We start from the raw sequence: 18,397 nt of genomic DNA, 5'->3' as shown, positions 1-18,397 counted from the left end.
ATCATCTCGATAAAAACGAACATTAATGTATATAAACTAACAATTGAAAATTGAAACACAAAGATGTTATTTCAAATATATCAGAATTAAAGATCTGGTTGTAGCTACTTTGCGGGTCCACCATCCACAATACAAACACAGTTGTAGTATTGTTGTGGTTATTGCTTAACCTTACGACGTACATGAGTTCACATCCGGTTTTTGTTTTGTTTTGAGTGCTCAATATCTAGTTTTTATGTATAGATTTGTCGATTTGTTCGTCTCTTTGTCCTTTTCTGTGGGTTTTTTTCACATGGCGTTTTCAGTTTTTCCTCTACTTATGGGCTTTAAATATCAACTTAATCCTCTTTTAAAAACATATTTTGGTATGCATTTTAAGTTTCATTAGAATATGTATATGATGTTCACAGGATCAAATGTTTTGGGACAATAGCGTAAAATTTAAACGGGCCTTGTCAGAGCACTCTAATCCGTCTAAGGTCAATTTTGCGTGAGGCAGTTGTAACCTTAGTTTTTAGTAAAATTTCAAAACTTACAAATTGGTCTAATACAATAACAATGTATCGTTTTTATTTTGCATGCACCAAAACAAAAGGAACTTCATTAATGGTAAACCAATTATAGAAAAAATCAAAAAATACAAATGATATTCAGCCCAACACATATTACAGCTGTTATATTGTAGGTTGCTGGGGGAAGATCCTGAACCAACAAGGATTTATATCCGTGTGAAAGTCAAAACATTGTTTTGTTTCTAACTTCATTTTCGGTTCAGTTTGGAATGTCATAATTACAAGTGTTCAAGATGCATACTCCATATTTGCTAGAGACTCTCAAATTTTATTTTTGAGGCAACTATAAACGCTTAATATTTTCTAAAAAAAATAGGCAGAAAATACTGAAGTTACAATCAAAATTAATACGTCGAATAAAAACCGACAAACACCATGGCAAAAGAACGAAAAACGAAGAAAAGACAAACAGCATTCTACATCACACTACATAGAAACTAAAGACTGAGAAACAGAAACCCAATAAAATATCAGGGATCATCTCGGTGGCTTCAGAAAGGTAAGCTTATCTTCTCCACATGTGAAGAAACAACGTTGCCAGTACCACAGAGAACACACATAAACCTGTATTATTTTGATTATAAAAAGGATTTCAGATATTTTAAAACAATCCTGCTGGTGAAATCAATACTGGTGCTACAATTGACCCGCCGAAGTGTGATAGCAAAAAAGAAAAAAAAAACATGCGTTTACGAAAGAATATTTATTAGTACACATGCAACTCAACAATAAGATAAACTGGTACAAAATCTAAATCAGTTTAAACTAATACACTTTGTTTATATTTGGGAATATAAACCAATTTCTATTTAAAATGAAACAATTGTTTTAACTGGGATAATATCAGATAGATTATAAAAATTATTTACATTGAAATGTTTCCTTCGAATATCGGAAAAAGCAATACATTCAGTTAAAACATGTTTTATGGTAAACTTGAAATCAAAAGGGATACATTGCGGTTGAATTCTATTAATTAAAAGATACTTGTGAGTTATTCTAGCTTGACCAAAACAGATAACACATTGATATTTCATACATATTATATTCTTTAACTGTTTTTACTATGTTTGGTTTTATTTCATGAAATTTATTGTCTTTCCTCTAACTCCATGCACGATATTTAAGACTATTTGGAGACAATTTGCATGGTAACCTGTGTTTGCAAAGTGATGACGTAACTGATGTTGATCTGCTTCAGAATACTGATTAATCAGCTGAGGGAAGATTAAATTACCAAATGTATGACCAGTATACAAGGGATCTAGAAGTATTTATAGGAGTCAAATTACAACGTCTCTTGAGAAAAATAGTTTATTTAAGACGATAGTTTTATGTAATAGTAGCGGGAAGGTTTACCATTACATTATTGTAACAATATTCGATGTATAATTGTCGTTATTCTTTATAGGAAGTGAAAGAATTATCGGACAAATACCTGTTTACTCTGCGCTGAATGAATCGTGTCCAAGAACTTTGTACGTAATGTTCTTACAGTTTTTATAATCATTTGACCAAGACTGAAAATATTGTGCCCACATGTTCTTCATTACTGGTGGATACGGTTGAAAAGTACCAGCGTACTGGGAAAGTTCTTCGTCCCAATCAAACTGATTGTGGCAAGTGATTCGTCGAATTGCGCCGTCATATTCAATAATCTTTCGCATTTCTTCATCATTCGGTAATTTTGCTTTATTTTCTAACACCGAACGAACAAATAGCGCTTCATGATCACTCATCTTGAAAAAAGACACCTGCCGTGGTAACCCCAGGAAAAACAGTGTGCGCCACTCAGGTGGAAATATGTATTTAAAGAAATTACTGACGTCGCCGTTTTTCCCGATCTTGACTATTCCTTCAGGTAAGAATTTGAACTCTTGTACATATCCAGTGCAATAGATAACAGCATCGACGTCCAGTTCTTCGCCATTTTCTAGAATGATGGATGATTTGGTGAACCTCTTAAACGATGAACGTTTCTCTATTATGTTATCTGGTAGGATTGTTGGTGCTTTTGTCCATTTATGACAAAGATAAACCTGCAAAACAAAAGCTGATTTAAAAATGAATATGTGTACTGTTGAAACGAAGAGTAAATAATACCATAATAGATCTCCGTTGTAAGAAGAGAATTTAATTCGACGTTTAAAAGAAATATCAAGGTTTTATTTATTTAGAAATAGTGTTCTGTGTGGGTATCTCATCCCTTGTGTCTTCTCTTGCTTAACAAGTGAGAGGTTTCGCTTGCTAAAAAAACAGGTTTAATCCATCATTTTCTACATAAATAAATGCCTGTACCAAGTCTGAAAGATGCAAGTTGTTTTCTATTCGTTTGATGTGTTTGAGCTTTTGATGTTGCCATTTGATAAGGGACTTTCCGTTTTAAATATTCCTTCGAGTTTGGTATTTTGTTATTTTATTTTTTATCATTATATCCATGTCATAAACAAGTTGAAAAAGGTTCTTTGTAGAACGTTTTGCAAAATATCTTTTTACAGAAGTATAATTCAATCAACAATTCTTTGCCATGAATGACACCATTTATTACAATGTGCATGATTTTCAAACTTTATTGTATGCTAAATGAAAATATAGAAAACATCGGAATGATATGTACTGTTTCGCAATGCACCTCAACTTCGTACTTTATGGGGTTTTTTAAACTTTTTTTATTCGAGCGTCACTGATGAGTCTTCTGTAGACGAAACGCGAGTGTACAAAAACTGTAAGCCTGGTATCTATTCTTGACTTTGTTTTTACGGAACAACTATTAAGAACAGTAAAAACGCTGTATCTAATATACAACACGAATGTGAACGATATATTGATTTTAGTGTTTAGAGATCGATAGATTAATTTATGCTTAATGTATGATACCAATTGCATGATTTTTTCTAGCAGTTTAATAATGTAAATCATTCTTTCTTTTCTCTATAATAAATAATTTTTGCAAGTCTGCTTAAAAGCGAATAGTTTCGAAGAAATCCCAACACATGTAAACTACTTTAGATTGATGCAGCCCTTGTGTTGTCATCTTTTAAATATACTGGTGTTTGATAGGTTGGGTTTCTGAGTTCACCCTTAGTGTTGTGGTGAGTTTCGCGTTGCTTAATCTTCGTTTTCTGTTGATGTTTTTATTGGTATGATGGTTATTTATATCTCGTTTGGTCTTCTCTATTTTTTTAAGGAGGGCGTGAACAAAAACCATACACACAAGATAATAACTTACTTTCTTAGCAAACTTTGTAAGCTCAAAGGAAAGATCTATCCCTGTATACCGACAGCCAAGTAAGGCAACCTTCATGTCTACAAAATTTTCTGGTCTACGGTACCACATACTATGTAGTAAAAGTCCTTGAAATTCCTCCTCATTTTCTACGTCCGGATATTTTGGCACTGAACAATTTCTGCCAACAAATATACAAAATTTCAATTAACTAACACTTGACAATAACATGCACACTTATTAGGTTGATAATTATAGATTATCTTTGGCTTTGAAAACGAGAGGGAGTTTCTCATTTACTATTTCATCGATTGGCAATTGGCCGTTTCAGAATCTAAAGAACTATGGGTAATTTCATTGTTCGTACCCCAAAATGATTATACCGTCACGTCATTGGTTGAATTTCCATTGTTTATGAAATTTTTAACCAATCACGACGTTTTGGTGTACATTTTTTAAAATATTACCCAGGATGCATTATATTCTGAAACGACGAATTGCGTTGAAATCAGATGTAGCTGCAAAACTTTTTCGAGTTGAAAGACAACAGATAATTTGTTTATTGCTATGACATCAAAGACGTTCGCTTATAATGCTATCTATTCTTTCACTTTTTTTCTACTGAGAAGCACATATTCTCAGTTTAGTAGCTTGATATGGAAATTATCACACAAAAAGATCAAAATAAAATTGAAGAAAATAGCAATAAATTCATTATAGTAATTGTTAAAGTAAACGAATATCATCAAATAGTTATAAAGCAATTCACCGTTTCAGAATATGAAGGGTAATAGGTAGTTTTATTGATCGTACACCACAAACGGTTATAACGTTACGACATTGACTGAGTATATAGAGAATCCGTTGTTTATGACGTTGTTTATTTATCCACAACGTGTTTGTGTACGCTTTCGAAAGTACTACCCAGAATGTATTAGATTCTGAAACGATAAATAAAGATCTAGCTGACGCAACAGTGCTCCAATTAAAAAAGGCACATCTTCTTTCGTTTTCATACTTTTGTTGGCACATACATATTGAAAAGAAACAGATGGTTTGATATTATTGTTTGTTTTCATCTAGTTTTATATTTTCTATAGCTAGTAAGGTAAACTTCAGGGGAAAAAATAATGTTCTTCAAATCGTATATTTTAACCTATATGTATAAATCCAGTTTTTTGTTCGTAGTAAGGTGCTACTCTTTGATTTTAAGGTGCTTTGCAGCTTAAAGTGATTATTTGTATGTATAATGAAATTAAATACTTGATAAAATTCAAAACGTATATTGAGCTTTATTTTGATTTGTAAGAAGCAATAAATCTTCACTTGAAATAGAAGCTCATTAAAGTAATCATAAACGAAATGACCAAGTAACAGGCTATACTTGTTAATCGCTGTTCAAATCCCGTAAATCCATAAAGAATTAAGGTAAAAAATCGCGGTGTATATGGAAGCGATCAGCAGTTACCAAGCTATTTATTTCTATGAAAATATCAAATTATCCCATTAACGCTTTTATTAATAATTACTGACCCATTGCACACCACAACAGCATCGAATTCCTCTGTGTGAATGTCTTTTTTATATCTGATGTCACCGTACGTTATTGTCCATTTTGTATCTTTTGCTGACAAATCAATGGGTCTGACTTCTTTAACCTCCGTGTTAAACTATTTTGGGATATAAAAACAAAAAATTGTTTATATTATCATAGATGCAAAAATTAAATTTTATGCATTTTCTATAAGTTAATGTTTGTACAACAAAATATACAAGCTGTGAATTAACTTTAAAACAAAGTTCAAAATTGAGAAGCGAAAACCATCCATTGTGTGGTAGAGTTTTGTTATAACCCGATCCAATTTGTCAATTTCTAGATGTTAGTCAAAATATGAAGACAACTTAACCGTATCTGTGGTATTCTTTATTTCCAGCTCGATTGGATAGATATGTTCAAAGTAGCCAACAAATTTTGTATATTTAGTGAGACGATATCATCTTCTAGTATATAACGGAAATTAAACTTAAAGAACAAAGCAAGCTTCTTTTAATTCTTCATTAAATATGACGAAGTCTTTAGCATAATTGCCGGTTGGCGATGCAATTGTGGTGGTTTTAAAGACCCCTTCGTAGTTTCAATACTTTGTGCGCATTAGGTTTTCTAACTTTGAAACTTACCATGTTCATACAATGTTTTACATTGACGAAAAGCGCTTATGGCGTACCAACTTATAAGTCTGGTATCTTTAAAGAGTTTTTAAAACTGTCAATCCATTGACTGCAACTATAATCAGCAAGAAAACATATTAATATGACATGCATATGAAACTTCAATTGGCCATTTCAGAATCTAAAGCATCATGGGTAAATTCATTGTTCGTTTATATAATATAAAAATAAGAAGATTGTTCATTTTGCATTACAATAGAGATAATTGTATTGTATTTCTATCTTAGTCTTTGTAAAATTTTATTCTACTGTAGCAAAATACGTTTAACTTGCTTCGCTACGCGTTGTTAGGTAAAACTCATACATTTAACATAGGCCAGGCTTACAATGAAATACAGTTATATCCTTATTTGAAATCCCTCTGTTTAACCCTGTTGTGATTAAACCTATCCCGTCCAGAAACCGTTTATACAATCTTAATCACATATTTACGTCTTTATTTCACCTTGATAAATTTCCTAATATCACTATCATCAGCAATTCCATTAAGATACTGTAAAACCTGCTGATGAGTCATAAAGCAAGGTAACCCATATTTATCTAATGGATGATCGTCAATTTCCATCAGTGGTCCTGGGGAAACTGTCCTACAACAGACAAGAGTAATATATGTGTAAAAAGACTGTACTTAAAGCAATTCATGCTCTACTTTTGCACCCCTCCCCTTTTGAAAAATAGAAAGGAAACAAGGTAATAATAACAGTACCAGTGGAAATAATAAGCGGAAGTGGTACGATTGCCAAGGAGACAACTATCCACCATAGGCAAACATGGCGGAGATGTAAGCAACTATATTGTACACTACAATTTGCGCGGATTGTTATTTTTGCGGTTTGATTGCATTGACCCTTCTGTACTGGGGTTTTATTCAGGAATCTGACCATAAGTTCGACCTTAATACCAATATGGTTGCTTTCTACAAACTATTAGCGCGTGGAATACTTTTACTGATATATAATGTTGTCATTTTAATGTTATATTTAACATTGACATAAAAGCGGGAGGTTTGGCATGCTACAAAACCAGGTTCAACCCATCATTTTTTTTTATTAAAATGTCCTGTACCAAGTTAGGAAAATGGCCATTGTTATATTATAGTTCGTTTCTCTGAGTGTTACATTTTAATGTTGTGTTTCCGTTGTGTCATAGTTCTCTTCTTATATTTGACGTGTTTCCCTCAGTTTTAGTTTGTAACCCGGATTTGTTTTTTTCTCAATCGATTTATGAATTTCGAACAGCAGTATACTACTGTTGCCTTTATTTAACATGATAGTGAAATAGTCGAAAATAACACAAACACAAATATTTCCATGTTTGAATTAGGTCATCGGATGGCCGAACACACAAAATACAAACAGTATAATAAGCTATAAATAGCCCCGACATGACAAAATGTAAAACCGGTCAAACGAGAAAACCAACGGCATGACTTATGTATAAAACATTAAACGAAAAACCATATTGTAAACCAACGACAACTACTGAGTACAGGCTCCTGACTACGATCAGGCACATATAGAATGTAGCTGGGATCACTATGTTTTCGATTGCTCAACCCTTCATAGAAGATGTGGTACGATTGCAATGTGAGACAACTCTTCACAACAGACCAAATGACTCAGAAATTAACAACTATAGGTCACCATACAGCCTTCAACAATGAGCAAAGCCAATTACGCATATAAAAAGGCCCCGAAATGACAAATGTAAAACAATTCAAACGAGAAAACTAACGGCCTAATTTATGTACAAAAAAATGAACAAAAAAAAAAAATTATGTAACACATCAACAAACGACAACCACTGAATTACAGGCTCCTGACTTGAGACAGACACATACATACAGAATGTGGCGGGCTTACACATGTTAGCGGGACCCAACCCTCCCCTAACCTGGGAAAGTAGTGCAACAGTACAACATAAGAACGAACTACACAAATCAGTTGAAAAGGCTTTACTCATCAGATGGATACAAATAGAAATACATCTAACAAAAACACCCTAAGATGGAACCAAAGAAACATCATCGTCAATAAAAGGAAAATTAAAAGTTGATAAACGTTTTAGCAGACACATACATAGAAAAGTTACACTTGATCATTTCATCAAACTTTCAGTAAGCATGTCTAGCATTTTCATCTTTTTACAGTACAGAAGGCTTTATATAGGTTGCATCATATACATTTGCCTTCAGGTTTTCCAAAAGACAATTGACTTGAAAATAAAATCTTTTGTTTGATAAGATTGTAGGTGTAGTGTAAAGAGTAGAGCAACTTTACTGTCAACTCAAGTGAATTGAAAGTACCATAAAAAGCACGTATTTATATAAATCATCCAAAGAATATTTTACACTCCAAAACTATATAATTCGATTATTATCGTATGCTTTATTACAAAAGTTATGATTAGTTCTTTGAAAGTGAGGGAACTATTTAAAGTACTAAAAGACTAGTTGAAACTTACTTGAAGCCGACATAAAACAGTATTTGACTAATTTTTGTGTAGTTGTGATTGCCACTACATAATAAATTCATTAAAATCTTTAGAGGAGGCCTCAAGCTTAAACGTGGTAATTATAGGATTGTTTACTACTTGACTCACTGGAGCGCAAGGACCTGAATGTACAAGAATGTATAATGTCATTCTTAAAACTTCCTTGTAGTATTAACGTCATTCCAACACCATATTTTTGTCTTAATTGTCAACCGGTACGAACACAGACCACTGGCACTTGTCTCTGACAAACAATTACCCATATACTTCGTCTTCTCACAGCTTAATGGAAATGTTAATATCGCAGCGAATGATTAGTTATACAAAGTATTTCCCAAAAAGCTGTTAGTTTTTCTCTGAATAGAACTTATCATCCAGCTAGTAAATTTGTAAATTTTTAAAAGATACCGTGAAAAAAATCTAATAAGTGTTATTTGAGGTATGTTTAATGAGTTACGAGTTTCTATTTTAAACTTAAATTTTCCTATTCCATCAGTGGTGACATTTCTCAAATATATGAGTTAGGTATCTTGTATTATATTAAAGTATATAGGTATTTTTACAGAGATTCAGAGACAAGTACATGAAGATTGTTTCGAGTTCTAAAATGGCATAATAGTTACCCTAATAATAATTTCAATTAAAAAAAAACAAATGTAATGTTCGAATATCCACAATATTCATCAATTGATTCAAATAAGAATCAATAGATTTTTTTCAGATGTTGAGGTCTCATCTAATAACATAACCATATGAATCATATCTAAAATTCGATGTTTCAGTCTCATATCGTAAAAAATAGCTCTATACTAACGTATGATGTTACTGACGTATAATTAAACATTAAACTTCTTTTTTTCTTTTTTAAATATTTTTCATAACGTCAGTTTCAAACTTTATCCCATAGACTATTAAAACCATTAAAGACATACAATATAGCTACAGGGGAGGTAATAACGTCGCTAACGTCGCTGACGTAAAAAATGTTATTTTTCGCGACGTCAGACTGTAACATATTGGATAAAGATGCATTTTTTACTGATATTTATTATCAGTTTGCACGCTTCATACAAAATGTGCTTCGATCAACGATTAAACATCCCTATGAAATTACAAAAAATATTGGTCAAGTGATATAATTGTAAAAAAATACATTGTATGGCTTTCTGCAGGAATGCGGGAATATTAGTACCGGTAGGATGCAGACACACTCGTGTTAATAAAAAGATAGGAGTTTAAGCTCAGTTATTTGCAAAACTATTGACAATAATATTAATTTTAGTACTAATTAAGACAATATTCAAAAATCTTGCTACAATGATATATTAATGTCTTTTATTTAAACGTTTATTGAAGAGACTATGTCGGGTTATCTAAAGTCTGCACACTTCTGGGGAGCTCCATCTATGAATTACAAACTACAACAGTGCATATTAGAATTGCCCTGATGGGAACTTACCTTAGATTATGGTAAATGGGACTGGTAATTGGTCGTCCATAGATGTCTTCTTTTGTTTGATCTGTATACAACCATATTCCTCCTAAATCAAAATTTCTCTCAAAACATTTCAGTTTGAAGTCTTTATTTTGGGAAAGCCGTCGAAGTGCTGAAATACCATGTAGTCCTGCTCCAATTATACCGATTCGCTTTATATCAGACATTTTGTTCACACACGTCGTACCTTATAAGTGTACAAATAACTTGTTGTATCAATGCTGGATACTATGATGGGTAGCCTTTTTATACGATACCTGGATTATGGATTAAAAAATATTCTTGGTAATTGGATAAAGGAATTTGTTCATAGAGAAAACAAACACGCCCATACGTCCTGTTAAATAACACGATTTATTTTATTGACCGGATTTAACTAATTGTTTGTTAAATTGAATAATTTAAGTATATAAATCAGCACTATGCTGAAGGAGAAAAACAAATATTTTAAAGCTAAAATTTGTAATTTGATAATATTTATAATATATATTTGCCAATAGAAAAAATTTCCCGCTAACCTCTACTTAACTTTTCTTAATTTTATTACATATAGATTAAAAGCCATTTTTTAAATTCTTATAAAATCCTTGTATTTTCTCATACCTGTTGAAAGAAAATAGGTGTCAATGTCAAATATAAGAAATCTCTAGAGAGAATCATTTCCGCCAAATTTTCAAATGAATGTATCTTTAAAACAAATACACATACCTACCGTTTCTTCTGCTTTTTAAGAACCGTTATGTATATACTATTAATTTATAACAGTCTTTTACAAAGCTTGTAATTTTAAAACAGAAGAGCGAACATCCTTAAATCCTATATTTTTGATAATTTTGGTTTAAAAATAAAAATCGGAAAACTATTATCGTCTCTTGCTTAAAGGTACAGTTATTATGAATTTAAAGTTAAAGGAAAGGTCCACTGTACTTTACTAACGTTATACAAGACCCAGTGATTCACTTTAATAATGAGTGAAAGCGGATATATACTCTTCCGTTCATATCATTCGACGTGAAATATAGATCGTGATTTTTGTACATATGTTATGCATGTAAGTAATTAGATTCATATCATTCGACAATAACAGTCTAAATCATATTTCTTGATCCGGGATGATTTCAATTTGTTTAGTAAATTTCAGTACAAAATCATAAATGTGAAAGTACAATGCTATAATATGTTCAATTATAAACATTAAGCTGATATTTGAATTGAACTTCGGATGCTTGTGTTATTAAGGTCAATAGTGAGCACTTTTGTGTTGGCATGAATTGTTATTGATATGGTCATAATTCGAAATTAATTGATTACAAAACTTTGGATTTTTTGAAGTTCTAAGATTTTCTACCCCAGGAATAGATTACCTTAGCTGTATTTGTCAACACCTTTTCTAATATTTGGTCTTCAATTCTCTTCAACTTTGTACTTTATTTGACCTTTTTACGATTTTGATGTGCAGTTGACCTAAAAATATGTAACACAGTTTTCATTAACTCGCCGAAGGTTTGGGTGTCATGTCGCACATCACACAAATAATATCGACATGTTTTAATCCATTCACCCTTAACACAATATATTTCCATGTTTTTTTCTTCATCATTCCATTTATATGCGACAATGTCACAAACGGCCGGATTTCATATCAGCTAGTTAAACGCTTACTTAAATAAGTTTGATAAAGTATAACATATTGTTGTTTTGCTGGTGGATGTGTTTTTATAATCTATAAAACCGGTTATATAGGGTTAAGTTTTTTTCCCTATGCAGATTTTAATTTTCGTTCTTTTTTGTTACTTTTTTGTTCGTTTACTTGAGATAACAAGGAAACCTAACTAGATCCCGTTTCATGCCCACGAGCCTGACCAAGATTGTAGACCTCATCAGTTGTCAAATTGTGTATATTAAACATGTCGTATCTAATTGGGTTGTCATTTTTAATATAAAATGATATGAAAATTCGAGGACCTCAATGCACTACCTATCTATTTTCATACTCTGAAAATTAAAATTTGTAATGCGTTTTTCTTGTCAATCCGTAATAGGTATCCCATGAGGACGCGGTGTGTCAGTGTAAGATCACCTCGATGGCCGGGGGCCGGAGGGTAATCTTACACTGACAAACCAAGTCCTAATGGGATAACTATTTTACATCCAAACTGTTCTAGACTATTTAAAAAAAACATTTACGCTTCATGACATCTAGTTATGAACGCCACACAATCATTATAATATATTTTATATATTACTATATAGTATATACCCTTTATGAGCCCCGGATACAATGTTTAAATCTGTTAATTTATCTGAGAGGTTCTATCCAGTCGTCCTGGTGTAGGGGTATGAATTGTGGGGGAATAAAGTAATCGTGGGTCTATACGCTGAAGGTCTTGAGTTCGATTTCCAGAATAGACACTTGATTTTTTTCTACATAATTTTAAACAATTATTCTTTTCCGTCTAAATATTTTTGTTGTGGATTTGACATTTCCGCCAAAATGTTATATAACAAAGGAAAGCATGCAGAACAAAGAAACTCACGCTATGGTGATCTGGTAGGGGTGATCCGGCTCAGATCACCCCTGGTAGAAGAAAGGAGCTGGGATGTAAGTTGTGTTACTGACTCGATATAAAACACTTGTTTGAAAAATCTACCTAAATACATTTCACAATAACATACTTGAATATTCTACAACTGAAATGTGTACCGATGGATCTTAAAAACGTATTAAAGTTACAGAAACCAAATACAAACAGAATTTTACAGATTATACGGCCCTGTGTTTGAAATACCATTATAAGTAATATAAAGCCTCACATGGATCTTTTTAAATTTTCGCTTTTGATGATTACGTCAATCATAAACGAGTTTTTATTCAGGGCAGTCGGAGTATGAAATATATGTAAATACATTTGAAAAAAGATTACCATAAAACACATAATTCTCTATTGCGTATTACGTAATTGGTATTTTGCCCAATTCTCTAATGTGTATAACATAATTGGGATTTGGGAATTTTATGCAACAAAAAAGTTGCATGTAGAACTCGTTAAACTATTTTAGAATATCGAAACAATGACACAAGTAGCATTAATACTTCAAGAGATATGACCCATTAAAACAAATAGTTGCATTTATCTATTTACTAAAAGACAGGACGGTTAAAAGTATGATAAAAAGATACGGTTTGCTTCAAATTGCAATATATCGAATTTGGTCCGACTACAAATTTTGAGCAATTGCAATTTTAAATTGCCGCTTTTTTCATACATAAATATATGTTTATACATTTAAATATCTTTTTGATAATTTGATTTGATGGTTTAATTATGATTTCTACATATATCATTTGTCTGAACATTTTACCGGGCTGAACGTTGTTTACGACCCCCTTTTATTTTCGAATAATGTTTTTTTCGTTGACGATTTATCTTTAATATTGGAGTCAAATTTTGACTCTAATAAATCATTTAAAAAAAAGTTATTTGTATGAAAGATAAAATTTGCATGTAAAAACACATTTCGTATTCAAGAAACTCATAAGTTGCGCTCCAATCAGAACAGTTGGAAGGCCAAGTCAAATATAAGTAGGAGAGCATTAAAAATCAAAACTAAATTCCGAAAAATTGGGCCAAATACGGCTAGGACAATCTATACCTGGGGGTTAAAACACATTATTGTTTCGAATAATTTAGCATTTGTAAGGAGAATTTTTTTTTTACAGAAAATGAACATATCCCAGTTCGATATTATAAAACGCTTAATGTGAACATTTGGGATGCACTATAAGATGTCACACCACCAATTAAATTTATATAACTACCCACTCCAATTTAGAACATTTCCAAAACTAGCTCTTCTCCGACAAAAATAGTGCCTTTGATCTCATTGTTTACTTAAACCAACAAACAAATGTGCACAAATGAAACTGTTGGTGAAGAGACATATATTTAGACCTTTTTGGACCAAAGTTTACTTATTCTTGATTGTTCATTAAAAAATAAGGATAAATGCGCTCCATAGTATACTTATTTTCAGATTTCCAGAAAAATAGGGGTTGTTTTTAATAGTAGTTGACTTCCGAACGGTCTTGTTTCACTACAAGATTTTAAACATTGGTTAAACATTTGTACAAAGAAGGGTGATACATGTACAATTCAGGAAAAATTTGGTTTATTATATAAGGGTTTTGAATTGGTAGTCTGATACCACCATGAAGTCCGATTCCTCAAAATATCCTAGAATATTTTTACAGAAAAGAACAATATTATATATTTATTCTACAAGTCCGAATGAGTCGTAATAAATGTTTGCATTGTTGATTTAAAATATTACTTACTTTATAAATTGAAGCTGTTTTTTTTTAGACCTTTCCTTTAATTTCACATAGAAGCGATTGAATAATGTTTAATTGTCGATGCGACCATTTGCGAAGAAGGTATACACACTTATTACAGAAAACACTTTATTTTGGCTTCTTTTTATTGCTGGCAAGTACATCAAATTTAAGTTCTTAAGAAGTTCTGCTCTGTAAATTTTCATTCATATAATCATTAAAATTACATGACTAGAAGGAATGTACCGGATTAAACTCATATTTGAAATGTCATTTTGTAAACTGCGTAAAAAACTATTACGGAATGCATGCCATTTGTTGTAGAGACATGCATCATGAATCTAGGTTAAAAATACATACAGTAAAACTTGACTTAACCGAACCCTTTCGGGACTTGAGATTTTGTTCGGCAAATATTCGATTTCATCAGGTTCACAATGCATAAGATGTGATATGATTGGTCTTCAGAACAAGTTTGGATTAGACAGGTTTCCGATTTATTCAGGGTTCGGTTTAATCAGGTTTCACTGTACATCAAAGTACTGACTACTCAGATGAACATCAGATTTGATGACTGGCGATTAAAGCATACAGATTTCCATCTCCATGTTGTCTTATAGAGAAAAAAAAACCTTGCAGTCCCTTTTTCAACCTTTGTATCAAACATTTCAGCCACATGTAAGACGATAACATACTAGTATCAACCATTTAATCAAATGAATAGGTTTCATAGGCCGAAAAGGACAACTGAAAAAGTTGATGTTTATTACACCGTCTGCAGACTGGATAATAAATTCAATGAATTTTCGCATTTCGATCAGACGTGATTGTATATAAAACATACACGTTCCCCATTCCTCAATACGAGACTGGAGAAGTTAAAGTGACTTTAATTTTTAACTCATGTGACCCTTGCTTGTGTAAAAATGCATGTGCATTTCGATCAGACGTGATTGTGTAAAATAATTTCCTTAACACTCCACAGCGTAGACCTTTCTTATTCTTAACATTGTGTTTTTTGTCTTAATTATTTTTCAATAGTTCTAATCTTAAAAGCAAAACCTCATCTATATTTTTTATCATGCCATTATCCCACTAATGTTTCAGAAGGGATATAGTTACGATACCGTTGTCAGGTCATTAAAGGTGGCATATTTTGGTATTAATATAGATTCACTCATAGGGTCTTTGCATAGGAAATAAACACATTCATTCTAAAACCAGTAGTTGGCATGATACGGGTTACGTTCTTCTCATATATTTTATGATTGTATTATACTTAACCCCTAACGGGAGGGATTGTGCTTGATTTTCATATGATGAAGGCATAATCTTTAATCAGTTTAATTGAGGTCTGGAGCTGGTATGTTAGTATCTGCTAGTAGTCCTTTGTTAATTTATGTATCATTATAAATAGGACTCGGACTTCTTTTGAACTGAATTTTACTGTGCGTATTGCTGTGTGTTTGTTTATTCTACATTGGCTAGAGGTATAGGGGGATGGTTGAGATCTCACAAAAAAAGTTTAACCCCGCCGCAATTTTGCGCCTGTCCCAAGTCAGGAGTCTCTGGCCTTTGTTAGTCTTGTATGTTTTTTTAATTTTAGTTAATTTATATGTTTTGGGGTTTAGTGTGACGTCAATTTTCACTGAATTAGTACACATTTTGTTTAGGGGGCAGCTGAAGCCCGCCTCCGGGTGCGGGATTTTCTCGCTGTGTTGAAGACCCATTGAAGGCCTTCGGCTGTTTTCTGCCCTTTGGTCGGGTTATTGTCTCTTTGACACATTCCCAATTTCCATTCTTAATTTTATTTATTCGTTTTGATTAATCGTTTAAACGGAAGAGTTAAATCACAGAAGCATAGTTTTGTTCATGTCACTTAATAAGTAACGGACCAATAAACTATTAATAATATGGAACGGTTACATGCTAAAAAAAGGGAAGGAGAAGGCCAAATCTTGAAATATTTGAATAACATAATCAGTTAAAGACACACAGCGGTTCGGCAACCGAACACAAAAGATTAACATGCAAAGGTATCTATTCACTTTGAGCTATATTAAAAATTTAAATTTTATCGGAAACAATGTTTGGTTTGCTTATAATCAGATATTGGAATAAAAGAGAGGCAAAAAATACCAGAGGGACATTAAAAAGTAAAATCACAAAAATACTGAACTCTGAGGAAAATTCAAAAGTCCCTAATCAAATGGCAAAATCAAAAGCTCAAACACTGCAAACGAAGGGATAACAACTGTCATATTCCTGACTTGGTACAGGCATTTTCTTATGTAGAAAATGGTGGATTAAACCTTGTTTTCTAGCTAGCTAAACCTCTCACTTGTATGACAGTCGTATCAAATTCCATTATATAGACAACGACATAATAGGTAAATAGTCAAAAATAGGGGTACAGCAGTCAACTTTGTGTTATTATCTTAATCACTATAAAAACAAACAAATATTTAACAATGAAGCACACAAAATGCATATAGACAAAGCATATTAGCAAAAATGAAAGACAAGAATACAAAAATTTACAATCGCACAAAAACACAATGACGAGATGTATAAGTACAGAGCCACATCATACATTCATATGTATCAAAGAAACACAAAAAGGCATATAGACAAAGCACATTAGCAAAAATAAAAGACAACAATACAAAAATTATCATAAAAAAATAACACAATGACGGGATGTAAAAGTACAGAGTCACGTCAAATGGATATCACCAAAAACAGACTAAATAGTAAAAGTAATATTCATAAAGACAAATAAAAGAATACCATAACACGTTATTAAGATGATAAACAACGTCAGTACCCAGAATCTATACTTCAAGACCATCGTGTATTATTTGTGAAGTTGATACGGAATATTTATCAACAAGGTCTTGGTACTTTCCGATGAACTTTTTTTTAGAAAAAATACGAGACGTTCTTTGACATACCCCTGGTTCATCAACTTTCTGCTCAGACACTGGTGACGTTTTACAAAGTCTGAGTAGGAGCTGCAAGCTCTTGAATACCGAATAAGTTGGGAAATGTATATCCCATATGCAGGTGAAGTTGGTATATTTTTACGCCTGTCCCAAGTCAGGAGCTTCTGGCCTTTGTTAGTCTTGTATGATTTTTAATTTTAGTTTCTTGTGTATAATTCGGAGTTTAGTATGACGTCCATTATCACTGAACCAGTATAGATATTTGTTTAGGGGCCAACTGAAGGACGCCTCCGGGTGCGGGAGTATCTCGCTGCATTGAAGACCTATTGGTGACCTTCTGCTGTTGTCTGTTCTATGGTAGGGTTGGTATCTCTTTGACACATTTCCCATTTTCATTCTCAATTTTATATTGCTAATAAGGTGGGGGAAATTGATAATTTCAAAATTAAAATTGTCTCGTTTGTCATAGATTTTGGTACTGAGATGACTGTGTATGTCAAATTCGAGGTATAAGTCTTAACATGAGGCAGAGGAAGCCGTGTCTGTTGTTTCTTTAATTTCTAGTTCTGGGAGATATATTAATGGAACCAAATCAGAAATGTTCGGATTGTTAATGGAAAGAACATCATCAATATATCTGAATATGAAATTAAATAACCTGGCTTCTTTGATCTTCTTGTTTTTGACAAGTGTCTGAAGGAACTCCGATTCATATGAAAATAAGAAGAGGTCGGCAAGGAGAGGCGAACAGTTCGTTCCCATAGGAATGCCGACAATTTGTTGAAAAAGTCTACCTCCAAATTCAACAAATATGTTGTCAATAATAAACTCCAGCATACTGATCACTTGTTCCTCTGTGTAGCATGTTTTCTCTTTTTGTTCACTATTAACAAAATATGCTGTATGGTATCCCAAAGTAATAAATTTATATAGTGTATGCTATCATTTTTATGTTGAAGCATTGTGGATTATTTCTTTTAGACGATTTTTCAATTTCACATGGGGAATGGTGGTATACAGGGTTGAAAAATCAAAAGTTTTGATAGAACTCATTTCAGAAAAAGATCGAGATTTAAAATTATCCAGAAGTTCTTTAGAGTTTTT

The 18,397-nt window shown here is 32.4% G+C and overlaps 1 protein-coding gene across 2 annotated transcripts; it reads right to left on the bottom strand.

Moving 5' to 3' along the window:
* Nucleotides 1-1,260: 1,260 nt before the first annotated feature.
* Nucleotides 1,261-14,544, bottom strand: LOC139499008 (uncharacterized). Of its 2 annotated transcripts, XM_071287664.1 has the most exons (7): nucleotides 14,352-14,517; nucleotides 11,380-11,479; nucleotides 9,980-10,272; nucleotides 6,473-6,614; nucleotides 5,332-5,468; nucleotides 3,802-3,979; nucleotides 1,261-2,611 (listed from the first exon to the last, which is right to left on the bottom strand). In XM_071287664.1, exons 3-7 carry the CDS (start codon nucleotides 10,180-10,182, stop codon nucleotides 2,015-2,017), a joined length of 1,257 nt encoding a protein of 418 aa, XP_071143765.1. In that variant the 5' UTR covers nucleotides 10,183-10,272; nucleotides 11,380-11,479; nucleotides 14,352-14,517; the 3' UTR covers nucleotides 1,261-2,014. The 2 variants fall into 2 exon arrangements, with proteins under 2 accessions (XP_071143765.1, XP_071143764.1); XM_071287663.1 differs by lacking the exon at nucleotides 11,380-11,479 and having other exon boundaries at nucleotides 14,352-14,544.
* Between the last annotated feature and the right edge of the window lie 3,853 nt (nucleotides 14,545-18,397).

The sequence above is a fragment of the Mytilus edulis genome, chromosome 12 (genome assembly GCF_963676685.1).
Source record: "Mytilus edulis chromosome 12, xbMytEdul2.2, whole genome shotgun sequence".
In the NCBI taxonomy this organism is placed as follows: Eukaryota; Metazoa; Mollusca; class Bivalvia; order Mytilida; family Mytilidae; genus Mytilus; species Mytilus edulis.
Note: the sequence above shows the minus strand (reverse complement) of the source record. Positions and strands in the feature narration are given on the sequence as shown.